This window comes from Leptidea sinapis, chromosome 6 (genome assembly GCF_905404315.1).
Source record: "Leptidea sinapis chromosome 6, ilLepSina1.1, whole genome shotgun sequence".
NCBI lineage: Eukaryota > Metazoa > Arthropoda > Insecta > Lepidoptera > Pieridae > Leptidea > Leptidea sinapis.
The window spans coordinates 13,903,880-13,924,073 of NC_066270.1; the positions used below are offsets into that span (position 1 = coordinate 13,903,880).

Below are 20,194 nucleotides of genomic sequence, written 5' to 3' on the forward strand. Positions count from 1 at the left end.
CCCATTACAATGCAGTGCTGCTCAGGATTCTTGAAAAACCTTGAGTCACCTTGAGACATAAAATGTTAAGTCTCATTTACCTTTGTGGCTAGCTATTTTTCCATGAAGCAGTGAAGTGCAAACATTATCGTGTTTAGGAACTTATGTATATTTAATTTTTCGTTTTCTACATTAGTATATATATAAGTAAAGAATATAATAGTGGAATCAATTACTGGCTGCTGTTTTACTGAACATATACGATTTAAGGCCGTTGACAATATATTATCTACAGATAGAGATAAATTATTACCTTCTACTGTCAGTAATGAGCAGTCAATAATCTGAAACTGTCCCAATATACCCGATAAGTCGTTCTTATCGCCATATGTTAGGACGCGTGAATTGAAATTTCCATACAAACTTCTATCGCTGGTAAGCTATACGTCATCCCATTGACAGACAGCGTGTACGGATAAGGTGAGTTACCGTCGATAAGTGTATTGGGACACAAAAGTCAACGATAGTTACGATTTTTATCTCAAGTAAGAGATAGACTGAATATTGGGAACGGTCGTAAGGGACCTTCAAGAAAATTCAAAAATTCCACCTTCGCACGACACGTCACAAATTAGGATATCATCCCCACCATCTGGATGTGTGACGGTCCTCCACAGTGCGGTTTACAAGGAGCTTTCTTCCTCGTACTACTAAGCTGTGGAATAAGCTTCCTTGTGCGGTGTTTCCGGGACGATACGACATGGGTACCTTCAAAAAAAGCGCGTACACCTTCCTTAAAGGCCGGCGACACTCTTGAGATTCCTCTGGTGTAGCAAGAGAATGTGGGCGGTGGTGATCACTTACCACCAGGTGACCCGTACGCTCGTTTGTCCTCCTATTCCATAAAAAAAATTAAAAGAAAGGAAAAGAAAAGACCATTGATGGGACCATGCATAAATAAGGTGGGATCTTAAAGGCCAGCAACGCATCTCTAAACACCTGTTGTTGCGTATGTCCATGGGCGGTTGCCTCACCACTCCCATCCCGCGATGTCAATGGACGGCTGCCTCACTCATGAGCCTCTTGCCCGAGCCCCCTCTTATATAAAAAAAAACAATGCTGACAATTGGCGGTCTTTATCCAGTATATGTTTGGGACGATGTATATAATAAAATAACTTTAGCTAACCGCGCATATTCCACATCAGCAGATACATGATACTTAGCAGCCGCATCAAAGTCTTCCTCGGTTCTGTCTACCGGAGGCTCCACACCCTGGAGTAGTTCTCGCAGCCGCCAGTAGTGGCAGTTGTAGTCATCTGGTGTTGTGGTCCCCCGGAACACACCATAGCGGAACAAATCTAGTGTGTACGCAAATGGAAGGAATACTATTTTGTCGATACCCTGAAAGAAAATACATAAATTTACAAATATCTGTTAATTTATTTATATCAAATGTATGTTTTTGTTTATGGAAAACGAGAACAAACGAGCGTACGATTTGCCTGGTGTTAAGTGATCACCGCCGCCCACATTCTCTTGGAAGACCAGAGGAATCACAGGAGCGTTGCCGGCCTTGAAGGAAGGTGTACGCGCTTTATTTGAAGGTACCCATGTCGTATCGTCCCGGAAACACCGCACAAGGAAGTTTATTCCACAGCTTTGTAGTACGTGGAAGAAAGCTCCTTGAAAACCGCACTGTGGAGGACACATCCAGATGGTGGGGATGATATCCTAACTTGTTTGGTTTTTATCTTCTTTATAACAGAGAACACTTATTCTCGTACGATCCAATATTGACTTGGTTCTACCTATTTACATTTGTAACCAAAATGTATGAACAATGCGGGACTCAAAAACCGCGCACTCGGGTTCCGTCCAAACGCTTTTACGAACTGAGCCAACCATTCGAGTCACGCATTGGTCTTAAATCGTAGAGCGTAAATCCCGCATCGTTCATAAAATTTTGTTACAATTTGTATAATTATTAATCCCTGAACTGAGGGGAGCACTTTAAAAATAACAAATTGTTTAGATTTGAAAGAGCGACATCTCAGATCAATTTCCTAATAAACAATAATTATTGGGGTTGAGAAGGTTATAAACTGTAAAATAGATCCTGTAGATGGAGTCACAACCTGAGAGTTGAACAAGACATACCCAGACTTACTTACTTATTCAAGCGTGACTCAAACAGTTGGCTCAGTTGGTAAGAGCGCTCGGACGGAACCCGAGAGTACCAGTTTAGAGTCCCGTATCATTCATAAATACGGGATACTGGTTACTGTATGCCTAGTTGTTATCTTCCTTATTACAGAAAACACTTATTCTCGTACGACCCAATACTGACGTGTTTACACCATCCTAAAGCGATGTTCTTGGTCGATACGATGTAAGTAACAAAAGATGGTATGTTTATTGAAATTAGGCATTATTTTAGAAATTATTAGAATGAGTCAAGAGTCTCTCGTTCCAGAGTTCGGCGATTCAATATTTCCTTAGGATGCCTCTTGTATAGTCGAAACACTTGTCAAGTTGGGTTCAGTAATCGGTCGTTTACCTGAGAGTTCAGCGGAATCTGATTCTTTTTTTATGACAAAAAGGTACGAGACGGGCAGGACGTTAAGCTGATGGGAATTGATGCGCCCTGCCCAATTCAGTGTAGTGCCGCTCAGGATTGTTGAAAATTCCAACTGTGATCGGATCACCATCAGCTGAACTTCCTGCTCGTCTCGTCCCTTATTGTTATAAATAAAGATCTCAATGAAATTTCTAATAAGTTAAATTTATTTGGAAGCCTGTTAGCCCTTTACTCTTTATTACCATTTTATAAAGCTGATTGATTTCAGTTTGTTCATCTTCAGCGTCTCCATTTGTAAGTCCCACACGACGCAGATGTTTGGGTGAAGAAACTGACAGTGCGATTGTATCGCCCACCGCCTCATGGAAACCTGTAATTATAAAGTAAAGCTTTACAAAAAATATTTTAGAGAGTGAAGAGTCTCTCGTTACAGAGTTCGGCCAGTCAATCTTTCCTGAGGATGCCTTGTGGAGAGGTGAAACACGTGTCGAAATCTTAATGGAGTCAACCATAGACCAAGTATAGTAACTAGACTAATTGATAGCATACGCCTCACTCACACGAGAAAAAGAAAAACTTATGTGAGTCTTATATAAAGAAATGAGATAGAGTGATTAGATTTTTTGTTTCGCCATGCGTGTCGGTTTTTTCAAGGTCAGCACACCCGGTGTGCTAAACAAACTTGACAGCGCTGCACACACGGACTAGTAAAATAATAAGGACTCCGTGTCACCTAACATAACAGTGAGACATCTAAACAGGCCGGTAAACGTGTAAATACGTATAGCCCCACGCATACACTTACACTAATACAAGCCGATCGGCCGCCATTATGAGATTTGCCATCGTCTGTGACAGATCAGTTTGCGTCGCAATAAAATATTTTAAACATGCCGTTGTGCGTTGTGAAAAAGTGTAAAAATAATAATATAAAAGTATTTGTGGATAATATGATTATTTAAGGGAGAAAAATTTGTGTAACTGGTATACTGGTTTAATTTAAATTAAGTTATTTGACAAGGGAGGACAACTCTTGCAATATCATACAAAATAGGCCACATTCACCAAATATAAATGTTACTGCTATAGATAATCATAATATAAAGCTCATAAATATTGTTCACCAGAATATACAAGGTATCTCAAGTAAGGAATTACAAATTGAACTGTTTTTGAGCTGCTGTAATATAGATATATTATGTATTACAGAACATTGGCGTAAGAGTCATCAGCTCCAGTTTAGTTTTAGAGAACATAAAGTAGTCAGTTCGTTTTGTAGAAGTAGGGCAATACATGGAGGTTCCCTAATTATTATTAATAATAGCTTAAAATGTAAAAATAGAAGAGATATTGTTAATCTCTCTATAGAACAACTAATTGAGATAGCTTGTATAGAACTAGAGCAATTTTTTATTGTAAGTGTATACTGCCCCCCCCCCCCCCCCCCCACTGCATCATATGAACAATTCCAACATAGAATGGAGGAGGTACTATCAAAATTTAGCAAAACTAGCAAGTCAATTATAGTGTGTGGAGATTTTAATATAAACTTGCTTGAACCTTCGGCCAATTGTACTAGCCTTAAAAATTTATTTCAAAGTTTTAATTTGTTCAATGTATTTTGGGAACCTACTAGAATCACTTCTACAACAGCAACCTGTTTAGATAATATTTTTACAGATGTTACTATTACTAGTAAACTCATAATTAATAATCTTCAGTCCGACCATAGTGGGCAACTTATAAAAGTAAATACAAGATTTGACAATGTCAGACCAAAAAAGGTGACTATTATACCAGTTACGGGTAGCCGTCTTGAGAGGTTTAGAAATAATTTGGTAAATACAATACCATTTTTACACTGTGGCGAAACTGCTAATTTTCACTACAACTTAGTCTTCAATTCCTTCTGTGAGGATTTTGACAGTAAACAACAAACATAGTTTTAATGATTGGGCAACAGTGGGTATCCACAAAAGTCGTAAACGCTTATATGACCTTTATTATGAGAAAAATTACAATAATAGTGAAGAATTTAAAATATATGTAAAAAAATACTCCAAGCTCTTTAAAATAGTTTGTCATGAAGCGAAAACACGTTTCATTGCAGATAAAATTAAAAACAGTAATAATAAAGTAAAAGCGACTTGGAGTGTAATTAACAATGAAACTGGTAGATCGAATTGCCGTAACACCTCTATCTGTTTAAATATTAATAATCGCGTTATAAATTCAGAAATAGAAATTGCAAATGAATTTGATAAATACTTCTCCGAAATCCCGATTGTCACGACCAAATACCTTAACTCATCGCCAAAAGCAGCATATGATATGCTTAAATTACACGTACCAGTATCTTCCACTGATTTGAAATTTAAGTATGTTACAGGTAGCGATATAATAAAAATCTTCAAATTAATTAACCTAAAAAATACAAAAGACCTATGGGGCCATTCGACTAATATTGTTAAATACATACTTGACATTATAGCACCTGAATTAGCAATAATATTTAATGAATGCATAGATGAGGGTGTGTTCCCTGACCTCATGAAATACAGCAAAAACCTTTGTTTAAATCGGGCAGTTCTTTTGACCCTGCTAATTTCAGACCTATTTCAGTGCTGCCTGTTTTTAGTAAAATTTTTGAAATTTTTTTTAAAAAATTCTTTTGCTTCAACAGCTACAAATGCATTTTTGTAAATTAATGAACAAAAATCAGTTTGGTTTCACTAGGGGCTTATCAACAATTAATGCGGGTACTAGACTCATTGAGCACATCTTTGACGCCTGGGAAGAGTCACAGGATGCATTGGGCATTTTTTGTGATTTGTCAAAAGCATTTGACTGCGTCCACCATGAAACTTTACTCCTAAAACTAAAGCATTATGGAGTGAAAAATAGAGCCCTAAATCTGTTAAAATCATATTTAAGCGAAAGAGTTCAGATAGTCGGTGTAAATGGCAAACGGTCTTCGGGTAAACCTGTGGGAATAGGTGTTCCACAGGGTTCTATTCTCGGTCCTTTCTTGTTTCTTATATATATTAACGATCTACCGTTTGTGGTAGATGATAGCCATGAGATTGTATTGTTTGCTGATGATACTTCACTTATTTTTAAAGTGAAGCGACGTGCGGATATTGATGACGAGGTAAGCAATGCACTCTCAAAGATAGTGCGTTGGTTTGAGACGAATAATCTGCACTTAAACAGTAAAAAAACAAAGTGTTTACGGTTCATTACACCAAACACAGCGGAGGTACAAACCAACGTACTTATAAATGACCAGAGATTGGAACTTGTGGACACTACGGTCTTCTTGGGTATCACGTTAGATAAAAAGCTTCAGTGGGGTCCACATATTACCCATCTAGCAGATAGACTCAGCTCTGCGGCATATGCAGTTAGAAAAATTAGAGAGTACACGAATGTTGCGACCGCTAGATTAGTGTACTTTAGTTATTTTCACAGCATCATGACGTACGGTATATTACTATGGGGTCATGCTGCTGACATTGATATAGTGTTTGCACTGCAAAAGAGAGCTGTCCGTGCTATATATCAGCTTGGTTATAGACAGTCTCTCAAAGAAAAATTTAAAGAAATAAATATTATGACTGTTTATCGTCAGTACATTTATGAAAATTTAATATATGTTCACAAAAATCGTCACCTTTTTGCTCTTAATAGTGATTTTCATTATTATAACACTAGAAATAAGGGATTGCTTGTATTTAATTCTAGTAGGCTTCATAAGATACATAATAGCTTTAAGGGTAAAAGTATACACTTCTACAATAAAGTCCCAGCCACTGTTCAGGCATTATCTATAAATAAATTTAAATGTTTTATAAAAAAATGGCTCTGTCGTAAATCCTATTACTCCACTGCTGAATATCTAAATGATCGGACAGCCTGGGACTAGATTGTGATTATTTTATAGCGACTGTACAATATTGTATATTTTTATTGAAAAGAGCGCAAAAAAAAGAATGCTGGGAGAGTTTCTTGCGCCGCTTCTTCTCCCTCAGAGCGCCATTTGTTTCCGAAGCGGTAGTAGTATCTAGTAGTATAAGAAATGACATCAAAAAGAATTCTAAAGGAATCAATTTTGAGAAAATAAATGCCTTTTATGCCTTTTACCCCGTAAAAGCACACACACTAGCATAAAGGTGCTTCACTTGCTAATATCACGGCGCGGAGTCCTTCTTTTTTTACTAGTCCGTGGCTGCACAGATATTTTGTTTACTTTTCATTTGCGTCTATAAAAATAAGCTATTATTGTTGTGAAACTTGTGAAATATCCATTATTTATTCAACATCAGTGACAATTTTAAGTAGAATCGCAGGAAATATGGTTCGATGTTGTGTTTTACGATGTAAAAGTGATAGTGAAAGAACACTTGTGTTATATTATGTACCTATGATATTATCTCTCTCATGTTAGCCACGCCAAACCGATTTCTAGTTGCTATACTTGGTCTATGGAGTCAACATTCCAGATAATTTAATGGCTTAGAAGGACGTTAGAGCTCGTTCACCCAATTACTATCTATATAAGTTGTAAAAACTATAGAAATGATTTATTATAAGAAGTATTCCCAACTTGTGGAACGTGTACAATAATGGACTACATTAGGTCGCTACTGGATAGGGATTAACAGCTGTGTTAATTTTATCTATGACTTTATTAAATTGCTACAAAATTAAGGCTATATATGAGCTGATATAAGGTCGCTTCTGTGAGTGAACATGTCGCCAGGTAATCGATCTAAATTACATTATTAAAATAATTATTTGTTCGAGCATCGTTGCGTTTGTCGACAGTGCGTTTATTTCGGAGCTTTCTTATAAAGCATTTCGTAAGACCAACCATTGTAAGGATTTTTCTATAGAGGTTATTCCAGGATATTTAACATCATTAATGATGTTCATGTCTGTATGCCGAGGTTAGCTAAGAGTTTTGGCTGTCTTATTGGCTAATGGGACAGTGAGAGCTATGGTCATGAGTCCACGTTTATTTACATAAATAGTCCTCCGCAAGACATGAATGATGAATGAATTAACAAATGAATTAACAACACTATTTTAAATCAATGTGACTTCGAAACGTAACTCACATGGCAAATAAATCTCACACACAGACACACACACATACTGACGCTACGCAATAGAATGCTACTTTCTTCTATCCTTACAAATCTCACGCGCTTCCTCTATATTCATTACTCTTTTCATACATGCTAGCCGGCTCCGGGTGCTTCGGACCTTTCCATTTCTCAAAACGTCCACAATTTGGTAAACGAATGTCCTACGAGGTCTCCCGCAACCTACTGGCCCACACTTGCCTTATATATTTGATAAGTCAATCTTTCTTCACTCATTCGCAACCAAACAAGCAGTGCAAACCATTTCAGCATCCTTTTCTCAGTTCTATAAGTATATATATCCTTATATTTCCTATAAATCTCGTTGCTTTCTATTAGCATAGCACTATCTAGATCTAGTTTATATATTTAATTGTAAAATCACCTGGATTAGCACCTTCCCGGAATATATAAGGCTGGTTTTTGTATTGTAAATAATATTGCACGTGTCCCATTTCGTGATGGGCCACTTTAAAATACTCTTTATTCACCACCGTACACATTTTGATCCTGTATTAGGAAGAAAATATTTAAATTACCTGGATTTGCTCCATCTCTGAATATAATCGGCTGATGTTTGTATTGTAAGTAGTATTGGACGTGTCCCATTTCGTGGTGCGTTGTTTGGAAATATTCATAGTCAATTGTCGTACACTGTTTTATCCTTCAAAATAATCCGGATCATGAAAAATCTTGGAAAATTAATCTGAGAAATGTCCACCACCGAACTACACTACAAAACCAAGCCCAAGATGTCATGCAAAAGATAAAATAAAGCAATTTCAATGAGGCTGCATTTAGCGGGAAATTCATTGCTAAAGACATTGTCTCAAAACTTTTTTGTGAGAAGTACAGTGCAGCATGAATCAAGTTTCTCTTATTTTCACATTATACTAATTATAAGAGTTTTGTACAAAAGAAAGCAGATGCAATGGACATAGTAATCATATCTCTTAAATAGATCAAAGCTATATCATGAGTATTATCGAAGTTATACTTCTTTAGGCGCATTATGAAAAAATTATGAGAGTGAAATTTTAATATCAGTGTAACAGAAAAGTAACAGGTTGAAGTTGGTTTCCAAAATTTTCTGACGTTTGCGTCATTCGTTATTTTTCTTTTTGGTTTCTTCGTATATTATTAGAACAGGCAAAGGGTTCAAGCCCATACAGCCGTATTTATTATTTAATAATTAATTGTCAAAGCCATCTCTGCAAGATTTTTCCAAAATTGTTCTTTCTATAAACATAGAATAGCACGAGGAATAAATCATTTTAATGATTTTTTCCTCGAAGAAGAAGTATAACTTCTTGCGTGCATACGTAAGTACACACACACTTTAGAATTTATCTGAATAGTAAAAGTAATAGGGAAAATATTTCAAATTGATATTAATTCAAGACATAGTTTCAACCAACCGGAAATCATTTCCATCGTAGAAGTCCCATGCGGAAGCATGACAAACTATTTCTCTATCATTTGGTTTCTCAATAATAGATCTTTTCCAGAACAATTCAGGCATCGCAGTTAAATTGAGTGATCTGAAGAATTCATCTGACATTTGGAACATTTTCAACGGCGTGAAGTTTTGGTCGCGCATCGTTTGTGTTATATCTATTTCCTTTTTATCCGGATAGGGTCGAGTGAAAGACTCTATATTGTTCCATGTTTGAGCCCACATGTTACCTGTAAAACAATAATTATATACATTATAGCCGACGACCTATGTAGCCGAGTGGCTAGCGACCCTACCTACTAAACTAGACGTCATGAGTTTGAAATCCAAAATAGAAATGAAAAAATAGGTGCAAACATTTTTATGATGAATATGAATGTTTGTTTCCGAGTCATGGATGTTTATTTGTATTTATGTATGTTTAAGTAAGTATATTGTTTTAAATATTATATCGTTGTCTTGCAAACCCATAGTACAGGCTACGTCTAATTAAGGAAAGATAATTTGTGTAGAAGTGTGTCAGTTTTATTAATATAATGATTGAAAAGACAAATTTTTCTCTTCAATTCATTAGAGAAAAGTAATATATTTTTCAATATGCAGTAATAATGCAGTTGCAGCAATATATAATGCAATTTTTTAAAAGTATACAATGAAATAAGTCATTATGTAGGTCTGTAATTTCAATCCTTTTTTACTTTGAACATATAATTTACCAAATGCAGTCAAAATTACCAACAAAAAGCATAAAAATTATTTATAGTTTTCTTGACGTGACAGACAGAACAGACTATGATCGATAACAGTTTTATATTATTTGACTGTCATGTCATCTCAGACCATGGTAAAAACGGAAAATTCTAAAAATTCAACTTCATTGATATTATTTTCACTTCATGCAATAAACTTGTGTAGTTATGACAATAGTTATAATTATACACCAGTCTTATTTATTTTTCTGGCATAAGCCGTGATATAATAATATCATTAAAGATATTATCAAACAAACAGCGACCTGAAAACGTGGCGAAGCGTTTCGATTTTGTTATGTATACTATCATTTTAATCTAGTAACGTAGAAAAGCGAAAGCGAACCGAATACGGGGCGAACCGAAACGCATGTCACGCCAGGACGAACCGAAGGCGAGCGCGCGAAGCGAGGCGTGAGCGCGATAGTTGTATTTGCTGACTTTGTATGCATCACGTCAAACAGAGAGCGAATGATAGTTGCGAAGCAAGAGCAAAGCGCGACGGTTGTGTTTTTTTATTTTATTAAGAAAACCAATAGGTACCAAATATAACCATATTAATATGTGTCACTGAGCGTCAGTTACTTAGATGTATCATTGAAAGTAGCTATGAGTTCTGATTTGAATTCAGATTTATTTATAAGTAGTGAAAAGGTCTACGTGACTGAATATTGTGTTGTAAGTGTGTATTGCCCGTGATATGAAAGTGTTTTTGCAATTGTTTGTATAGTGTAGTTGTTCATATATCGCTTTGCTTTCGGTTCACTGTGTCTACTTTGTAGTTTGTCGTCTCCGCCTTGGGTTTATGCATTCAGTTCGGTTTGGTTCGGTTCGCATTTATGTTTGACAATACCTTAAATTATAACAAAATATTTACCTAAGAGATGTGCTGGTATTGGGCCTTTAGCGGATACAACCTCATCCCCATATTTGTCCCTCAGTCGTTTCCTCACGTACGCGTGCAGTTGCTGGTACAATGGTTTCACATCCTCCCACAGTTTTGCAAGCTGCGCCTCAAAATCAGGCACTTCGTATTCCGATTGCCACCATTCTGCTACGTCTTTGAAATCTATGAAAATATTGATAATGGTGAATAAAATGTTATCCCTAAAAGCATTGGACAGGACATGTGATAAGAACCATACAAGATAAATGAACAAAACATTAGTGAGTGGTATCCAAGATATGGAAATAAAGATAGAGGGAACAAACGATACGATGGGAAGATAATTTCAAAAAGATTGCTGGACCAACATGGAGAAGAATAAGTTACGACAGGAAAATGTGGAAAGATCTGGAGGAGACCTATGTTGGCGTACAAGCGAGCCATGGCTAACATAAGATATTGTATAAATTAGTTGAAATATAATTATAATCATTTAAAATGTACCTTTTTAGTTTGCTTGCAATAAAGTCTTCATTCATTCATCCCTAAAAGCATACTGCAAATATTTTAAAGTACAGCTTATTTTTGATGTTATACTTCCTAACGCGAAAAAAATTCAGAGTGAATTTTTACGATGCGCGCGCACACCGTCACACAAATTGAACATCCTGTAGAATATATCGTAACAATTCACTGTCATTATTTTTCCTTAACGTGCTAAAAGATGTATTACTTCCATTTTTTATTTTGGGTGCTAAGTGGAACATACCATTGAGCTTAGCTGCCTCGTTGTCCAGTTGTACGTATTGAGTGAAATTTTGTCGAGCCCGCGAGCCAGCTGCGTTGTGCCACTGTACCCAATAGTACTTCAACTCTTCTGGATCTTGACTTTTAGCGAATATTTCTGTTAAATCTATAAAAAAAATTACAAGAACTTTATTTTCTCACTCATTATGTATACATACATAAAGTCAATGTAAAATAAAAATTGTGTTTCAGTCTGATAAGTGATTGGCAAATGAGACTTAACATGTTATGTCTGGGTTTTTCAATAATCTTCAGCGGCACTGCATTGTAATGGTCAGGGCGTATCAATTACCATTAGCTGAAGGTCCTGCTCGTCTCATCCCTTATTTAATGAAAAAAATCTATTTGATTTAAGAGATAAGCTGTTGAGTTTCTTGTTTTTTCTTCTCACAAGCCCTACTTTTTCGAACAGATGGTAGATTCAGTAATTTAAATTAAATATTTATTATGATGATTCAAAAGCGGCTTGATTAAGGCTATTTGAATAAAGATTATTTGACTTTGACTTATCCGCTACAATACCATGTTAAGTGATGGTTATTTACATTGCTGTACTAGTCTTAAAAACGTAAAATTTCCGATCACAAATGCTTCTACGGTTAGGGTTACCATATAGTAATATGAAAAGTCCTTTTAAAAAGCCGGATATTTCGATAAAAGTCCAGACTTTTATGTTTTTGTTTTATGACAATATGGACAAGACGAGCAGGACGTTCAGCTGATGGTAATAGATACGCCCATTACAAAGCTGTGCCGCTCGGGATTCTTGAAAAACCCAAAAATTGTAAGCGGCACCACAACTGCACTCATCACCTTGAGACAAAAGATGTTAAGTCTAATTTGCCCAGTAATTTCACTAGCTACGGAGCTCTTCAGACCTAAACACAGTAAAGCTTATACATTATTGCTTTACGGCAGAAATAGGCACCGTTGTGGTACCCATAATCTAGCCGGCATCCAATGCAAAGGAGCCTCACACTGGTAAAAGTTGGTCTCGTTTAAATTTCATTTCTCGTTAAGATTAAAGACTTATTTGATATAAGTTAATTATTAATATGCAGTTCTAATACTATATTACATCTTATTTAAAACAAAATCCGGACAAGAGAGCTGGAGTAAATGTAATCACAGTCGAATTTAAATTTCTTGTTAAAAAACCGTTTGAGTGACGCATGGTTCGTAAATATTGTTAGGTATGTCTTGTTCAAACTCTCAAGCTCAGTTGGTAAGAGTGCTCGGATGGAACCCGACAGGTCACGGGTTTGAGTCAAAAATGTTATTTACAAATTTAATTTGTATAATTCATCCCAGAAGTGAGATCCCTCTTACCAGGCTCTAAGGATAAGTCACACTTGGAAGCATTCCTGTAGGAGCATATCTTTGACGTCGCGTAGTTTGCTTCCATTCCTGATATGGACTGCATCAGCTGCTTGTATTTATCATTTGGTAGAGCTGCGACACCCAGCTGACTGTACTTCTTGAACATTCTCCGTAATGAAAAGTCCTGGAAGTCCTGCCATCTAAACATTTTCGTCTCCTCCCACGCTTGCTTTTCTTGTTGAGATATCTCTAATTGAACTTGGATCTGAAATAAGACAATGATACGAATAATAGCGTGATACTACAATAGCGACATTAAATAAACACACGGGTAGACTAAATAACCGTAATCATAAAAAAATATTCAAAAATAAAATACATAATACTCATAGTGCTTATGTGCAATAGCTACCTATTCTAATAAAACCTTTTTTAAACGCTTTTTATTAGCTTCACCTGTATGTAAATTTGTTTGTAACCGACTCATTTGGGCGCGAATTTTGACCCAATTTAAACGACTACATTTAGTTCGAACTTCATCCCTATCATCATTCATGATCCCTACCATCTGAATTTGTGGCGTTCCTACAGAGTGCGGTCTTCGAGAAACTTTCTTCCACATACCACAAAGCTGTGGAATGAGCTTCCTTGTGCCGTGTTTCACAGGTAGCTTCAAAAAAAAAAAGGGTATTCCTTTCTTAAAGGCCGGCAACGCTCCTGTTATTCCTCTGGTGTTGCAAGAGAATGTGGGCGGCGGTGATGACTTAGCATCATGGCGGTGATCCGTACGCTCTTTTGTCCACCTCTTCCTTAAAAAAAGCTGATCATGTTTGGGACCACTGAAGGTAAACGAGCCCGCAGACGGTCCCCTATCTATCTAGATGGAACAATCAAGTGGAAGGTCCACCCTCAACTAAGTTCTTCTTGGTTGTCAGAGATGCAATGATTTTTTTTTCTTTCTTTCGTTCTCAATGAACACGAACTGATGGCGGCAGATCACAACTTGTATCACAGCACCAGTATGTTCAGCGGAAGATGACCACGATACTTCATCATGAGGGAACGACGGCAGAGAGAAAGTTATATAATTTTGTTATTTAAACAGTACGTTATTTCTAAGTGATATTCCTCACTTCTGGGATTAAATATACTAATTTAATTCCGCGCCTTTCGGGTTCCATACTTAAAAATAGCAAACAGTTTAGATTTGCATGAGCAACATGACAAGTCATTTCCTAATATACAATTGTTGGGGTTGAACAGTTTATCGACTGTAAAGTAGATCCAGATGGAGCAATAACCTGAGAGTTGAACAAAACGTACCAAAATTTCAGTCGATGGTCGCCTCAGTTGATAAGAGCGGTCGGACACAACCCGAGAGACGGGAATTCGAGTCCCGCATCGTCTTTGAATTTTGGTACAAATTAAGTTGGTACTCGTATATGTTATTTGTTTAAAAAGCCTTAATGAAAGTTTATCAACATACCCTATTATCTTCATTTTCTTTTGTAATATTCGAGGTATACGCCCACTCTGCAAGAGTAGCACGGTTCTTCCTGCCGCCAGCCATTTTATCCAGGTGCTGTATATATTCTCGGCCCTCTTGTTCTAGAGCCTCGAGATCTGGATCCCGGCCTTGCGTGGCCACCACAAACACCGCCACTATAGCAGCCAAAAGGACTGCACCGGCGCCAACTTTCAACATCGTCTGTAAAGGTATGGAAATAAATAAGAAACTTGACATTTGTATTTTTAATGGAAAAGGAAGACAAACGAGCAAAGGATAGACAGATGGTATGTGATCATCGCGACCCAAACCCGATAGTAACAAAAGATGAATCATATTCCCCGGAGCATTAAAAGAATAGGGAAGTCCCAACCGAAAGGGTTTCGTAAGAGGCGACTTTGGGCATTTACCTGTGGGAGGCTCCTTTGCACAGGATACCGGCTAGATTATGGGTACCACAACGGTGCCTATTTCTGCCGTGAAGCAATAATGTTTAAGCAATATTGTGTTTCGGTCTGAAAGGCGCCGTAGCTAGTGAAATCAGTGGTCAAATGAGACTTAACATCTTATGTCATAAGGTGACGGACGCAATTGTAGTGCCGCTTAGAATTTTAGGTTTTACAGGAATCTTGAACGGCACTGCAGTGTAATGGTCATTCGGTTCATCGAGCGAAGGTTGAACTGAGGCTCCGTGGGAGCTGTCAACGACTCTACCTATAGCGTCACATATTTGAAATACGACGATGACTATCAGGTCACCTTAGTTTGTGATTAGACTCCATTACAACTACTAAAATGACCCCAAACTCGATACGAATTTTGTAACTGGCTTAAAATTTCCTCTAACTGTCTATAATTAAACTGGATATTAGTTTTTCTGAGACAATTCCTTCTAATATTATAAATGTGAATATACGTGTATTTGTTACGCTTCCACGCCTAAGCCACTGAACCGATGTTGTTAAAATTTATTACAGAGATAGACAAGAGCTTGAGAAAGGATATAGGCTACCTTTTATCGCGAATAAAAAGCTTGGCGGGATTGAAATAGGGGGGAGAAGAATTGAGAACCTCCTCCTTTTTTGAAGTCGGTTAAAACGGAGGACAAACGAGCGTACGGGTGGGTCACCTGGTTTTAAGTGATCACCACCGCCCACATTCTCTTGCAACACCAAAAGAATCACAGACATGATATCCTAACTTGTGGCGTGTCGTGCGAAGGTGGAATTCGTGAACGTGATCCTTCGGAATTTAAGTTATTCAAACTAATAATAACAAATTTAAATTACATTATATTAACTGTAGGAGGTTACATACCATCTCAGTAGGTTGTATCAAATCATGCAACAACTTGTACTGAATTATAAATAATCGTACTTACTTATTATAAATATATTCGAATATTGCATCAAAATTCCCTGTATTTTATTTATAAAGTACAACAAATATTTATACATAAATAAATACATTAACAACATGTCATTACGTCACCATGGCTCGTGATAGTTAGATATAAGAAAGAGGTTTTATTCCTATCTCTCAAGTTCGACTAAACTGCACTCCATGAAGTAATCCCAATTAAAATCCGTTCAGTAGTTTAGGAGTTCACTGGGAACAAAAATCAGGACGCTGGATGTATATATATAAAGATTAGGCATAATTGTTGTTTTGTTAGTGAAGCCAGAAAATTTTTCTGGTTTTTGTATGGAAATTGCAATTCTCGCGTCCCAATATAAGGCAATAAGAATGACTTATCGGGTATATTGGGACAGCTTCAGATTATTGAAAGCTAATTACTGACAGTAGAATGTATTAATTTATATCTATCTGTAGATAGTATATTGGGAACGGCTGTAAGTATGCTAGATCTCAACCTAAGTCTGTCGCGTCAAATAGTTGAAATTATAACAAACTAGATGATTCATATGTCAGTATGATAATAATTATGACGCAATCACTAATAATGTATACGTAAGTTATAATGACGTTAATATACATTAACAGTAAAGTATGTGAATATATTGACATTCGTATGTCGTTGTCCGCAATGAATGTTGTTGGTCCGGTTTCACCGCTTTATTGATGCCAATGCGAAATTTCATATGCAAATTGTGTAAAAAGTCTTGACCTCTACATATGTCCAGCCGATGCGAATATTTATAAAACCCCTGGCTTACATTATCATAAATAACGCAGGTAGATTTTATCAAGAATTTTGTCGCTTGTTTCCAATATTTCGAAACAATTGCGTACAGCCAGCAAAAAGTATATACCAAGTTGTTGGAAATGTTTTTTATATATTGCGGAAGTGACATCAATCGAATTGAGAGTATTCATAAATAGTTTTAAGGGTCTCTTGAGTACAGAACTGGTTCAGGTAGCATATCTTATGGTCAATCACTTAAAAGACATAAAATGTTAACACTTCACCTCAGGTGACAAAGGTTGGACTTGATGTTTCTATATAAAATCATTAACTTTTTAATTGATTAACCTAACCTTGTAGAAGAGATCAAACTCAAAGTCACGACTAAATCTATTCGTGGAACTAATAATTTATTCACTGTCAAAAGAATATAATCTAATTTTGCTTCAACCGCAGGTGAACCACTGCTTGAAATAATACAATAATCTAATGTCTGATTTAGATCCCTTTACCTGTGCCTTTACTACTAATATCACCTTTAAAAATCATTAATCTATGATTTGTTTGCAAAAAATAATATTTCTTTTTCTTTATTGTTTTCTTTTTGCATTTGTGTTATGTCATTCTTAATTTCCTAATACTTCCTGAATATTTACAACAATTGCAAACTATATTATAAGTCGCTAACTATGGGCTTGATGAGAAAGCTCATGGTCGCTCAGAGGGCAATAGAGAGGGCTATGTTCGGAATTTCCCTACGAGATCGAATCAGAAATGAGGAGATCCGTAGGAGAACCAAAGTCACCAACATAGCCCAAATGATTGCGAGACTGAAGTGGCAGGGCACATAGTCCGACGGACAGATGGCCGTTGGGGCAGTAAAGTCCTCCAATGGCGACCTCGTACCGGAAGACGCAGTGGACCAAGATGGACCAACGATGTGGTCAAGATCGCCGGAATACGTTGGATGAGGGCAGCGAAGGATCGATCGTCTTGGAAATCTTTGGGGGAGGCCTTTGTCCAGCAGTGGACGTCTTCCGGCTGATGTTGATGATGATGATATTATAATTAGTGGGCCTACCTAGTTAGTATTAGAACAGGAACATTTTTTGTAAATAACTATTTGTTGCCAAAATAAACTATATTATAAGTTAGTTATTATAAAATAACTATGAAAGTCCACATCACCTACACAGAATATCTTGATTAACTTTAATAAACATGATAAAACCTCTATTTGAGCTTTGATCCGCGGTTTTGTCGCTTTCAATATGTTTTACAAAACAACAAAAACAGATGTATTTTATGGCAGTAAATAATTAAAAAACGAATTGACATATTGTATTGTTTATCACTAGCATTGAAAAAAAAGCATTTATTTTATTAATTTTCTTTTTTATTTATTAAATTAATTCTCGTTTGAATTAGACCTAAAATAAACAAGTTTTGTTTGCCTTTAAATCTGTCAAATTTATATTATTATTGGTTTTATAATTTAAATCTGTTGGTGAACCATCAAATCAAATTAATTAATTATAATTATTATTATTTAATTATTATAAATTAATTAATACAACCAGTGAGAGGCTCCTTTGCACAGGATGCTGGCTGTATTATGGGTACCACAACGGCGCCTTTTTCTGACGGGAAACAGTAATGTCTTAGCATTAATGTGTATTAGTGTGAAGGGCGAAGTAGCTAGTGAAATTACTGGGCAAATGAGTCTTAACGTTTTATGTCTCAAGGTGACGAGCCACTGCATTGAAATGGGTAGCGCTTATCAATTACCATCAGCGGAACGAACTGCTCGTCTCGTCCCTTACTGTCATAAAAAATAACGATAAAAATATGTAATAATACAAATGAACTAAGTTAGTAACTTAGATATTGTTGTGAAACCTTCCAGCAAGGTTCCTCGCCTATTCAGAAGGTACGAACTACCCAAGCTTGGCAGTAAGTTACCGTTCCGTGCTTTATAAGGGCTTAGGTCTAGCCCTCGTTTAGCTCAGATCTGAACACCTGGGGTCACAAATTATGGTTAGTTTTAGGAGACATGGCCTAAACATACCCTTTTCTAAGCAACATACAGACATCGAGTCACTTATGAAATATCTAAAACAAGAAGTGACTCAATTTCCAATGGAAACAGTTTGTCCATTTCGAAAATGATCCATTTTTATCTATTCCGAGACTTCAATAAATAAAAACATATCAGTTTTATTAATATTACATTACATTATCAAAAGTAAGATCACTTTTATTTATAACAGTAATGCATATATAACATACTAGCTGAAATAAAAAAATGCAATAATTAAAATTGTTGGGGAATACAAAAATGATGCAACCGATTCTCAGACATACCAAATATATCGTACTTACTACAATTATTGTATTCGATTGCCGTCTTGCTACCCAATAGCGGTTTTGTTTTGGTTTGGATGGAACAGAATAATATAATAATCGCGATAATTTTAATTTCTATGTATTTTTCAATGCTGAATCATAATACAATAAAAAAAAATTGTAAAAAATTTAGGAGTCAACTAACTTTAACATTTAGGGAGATAAAAATTAGATGTTGTTCGATTCTCAAACCTACGCAATATGCACACAAAATTACATGAGAATCGGTCAAGCCGTTTCGGAGGAGTTTAACTACAAACACCGCGACACGAAAATTTTATATATAAGACTAGTTGACCCGACAGACGTTGTTCTGTATATAATAAATAAAATAATGTTTTTTATTTATTTGTCAATTCCATAACATCAAAAATTACTTCGTAAAATATGCACCCTGCTGTCGTAATGAAATTGTTTCACAGCAGAACTGTCAAACCGTGCGTCAATAAATTCTCTCATAGAAATTATGTATGGACACATCAAAGGAAAAACAAATTTGTCGTTTTTATTTAATTTAGCAGCATTTTCCTATTTATTCACCTTTTAAACCTTCTCTGGACTTCCACAAATAATTCAAGACCAAAATTAGCCAGCCGTTCTCGAGTTTTAGCGAGACTAACGAACAGCAATTCATTTTTATACATATAGACTAACTGACCCAGCAAACGTTGTATTGCCGATATTAAAATCGCGATACAAAAGTAACTGTTGATTGTAGATGGATGAAAATTTGAAGTTGTATGTATTTTTATCATGCTGACTCATAATCAAACAAATTTAAAAATAATGTCAAAAAAATTAATAAAAAAAATTGGCGTGGTCCACCCTTAACATTTGGGGAAATTAAATAAAGATGTTGTCCGATTCTCGGACCTTCCCAATATGCACACAAAATTACATGAAAATCGGTCAAGCCGTTTCGGAGGAGTTTAACTACAAACACCGCGACACGAGAATTTTATATATTAGATATATTGAATAACCCAACTCTCTTGCAAATCTTGCCAATACTGTTCAACTTACTGAAGTAAAAACTACCAAGTAAGGTTTATATTTGCAAGAAGGATATTAATTATTTTGTTGCCTCATTAACTATCTTTTAGCGTACGAGATTTTATTAACTCTTTAATGGTTACTGTAATTGTGATTACATCATACAACTCCTTCAATGATTTTTCCGTACAAACTTGTTAATTACAAGTTAAATTTTT

The 20,194-nt window shown here is 36.1% G+C and overlaps 1 protein-coding gene across 3 annotated transcripts in view; it reads right to left on the reverse strand.

Moving 5' to 3' along the window:
* LOC126964995 (angiotensin-converting enzyme-like) overlaps window positions 1–20,194 on the reverse strand; it is a 65,286-nt gene that overhangs the window by 3,511 nt on the left and 41,581 nt on the right. For 2 of the 3 annotated variants that reach the window (XM_050808387.1, XM_050808389.1), the window contains exons 2-9: window positions 14,411–14,632; window positions 12,934–13,189; window positions 11,567–11,710; window positions 10,789–10,980; window positions 9,125–9,392; window positions 8,246–8,370; window positions 2,802–2,929; window positions 1,168–1,382 (exon numbers count right to left, since the gene is read on the reverse strand). In XM_050808387.1, coding sequence (XP_050664344.1) covers window positions 1,168–1,382; window positions 2,802–2,929; window positions 8,246–8,370; window positions 9,125–9,392; window positions 10,789–10,980; window positions 11,567–11,710; window positions 12,934–13,189; window positions 14,411–14,632 — 1,550 coding nt within the window. Of the gene's footprint in view, window positions 1–1,167; window positions 1,383–2,801; window positions 2,930–8,091; window positions 8,217–8,245; window positions 8,371–9,124; window positions 9,393–10,788; window positions 10,981–11,566; window positions 11,711–12,933; window positions 13,190–14,410; window positions 14,633–20,194 lie in introns of all 3 variants that reach the window. The other variant, XM_050808388.1, reaches the window with a different exon arrangement.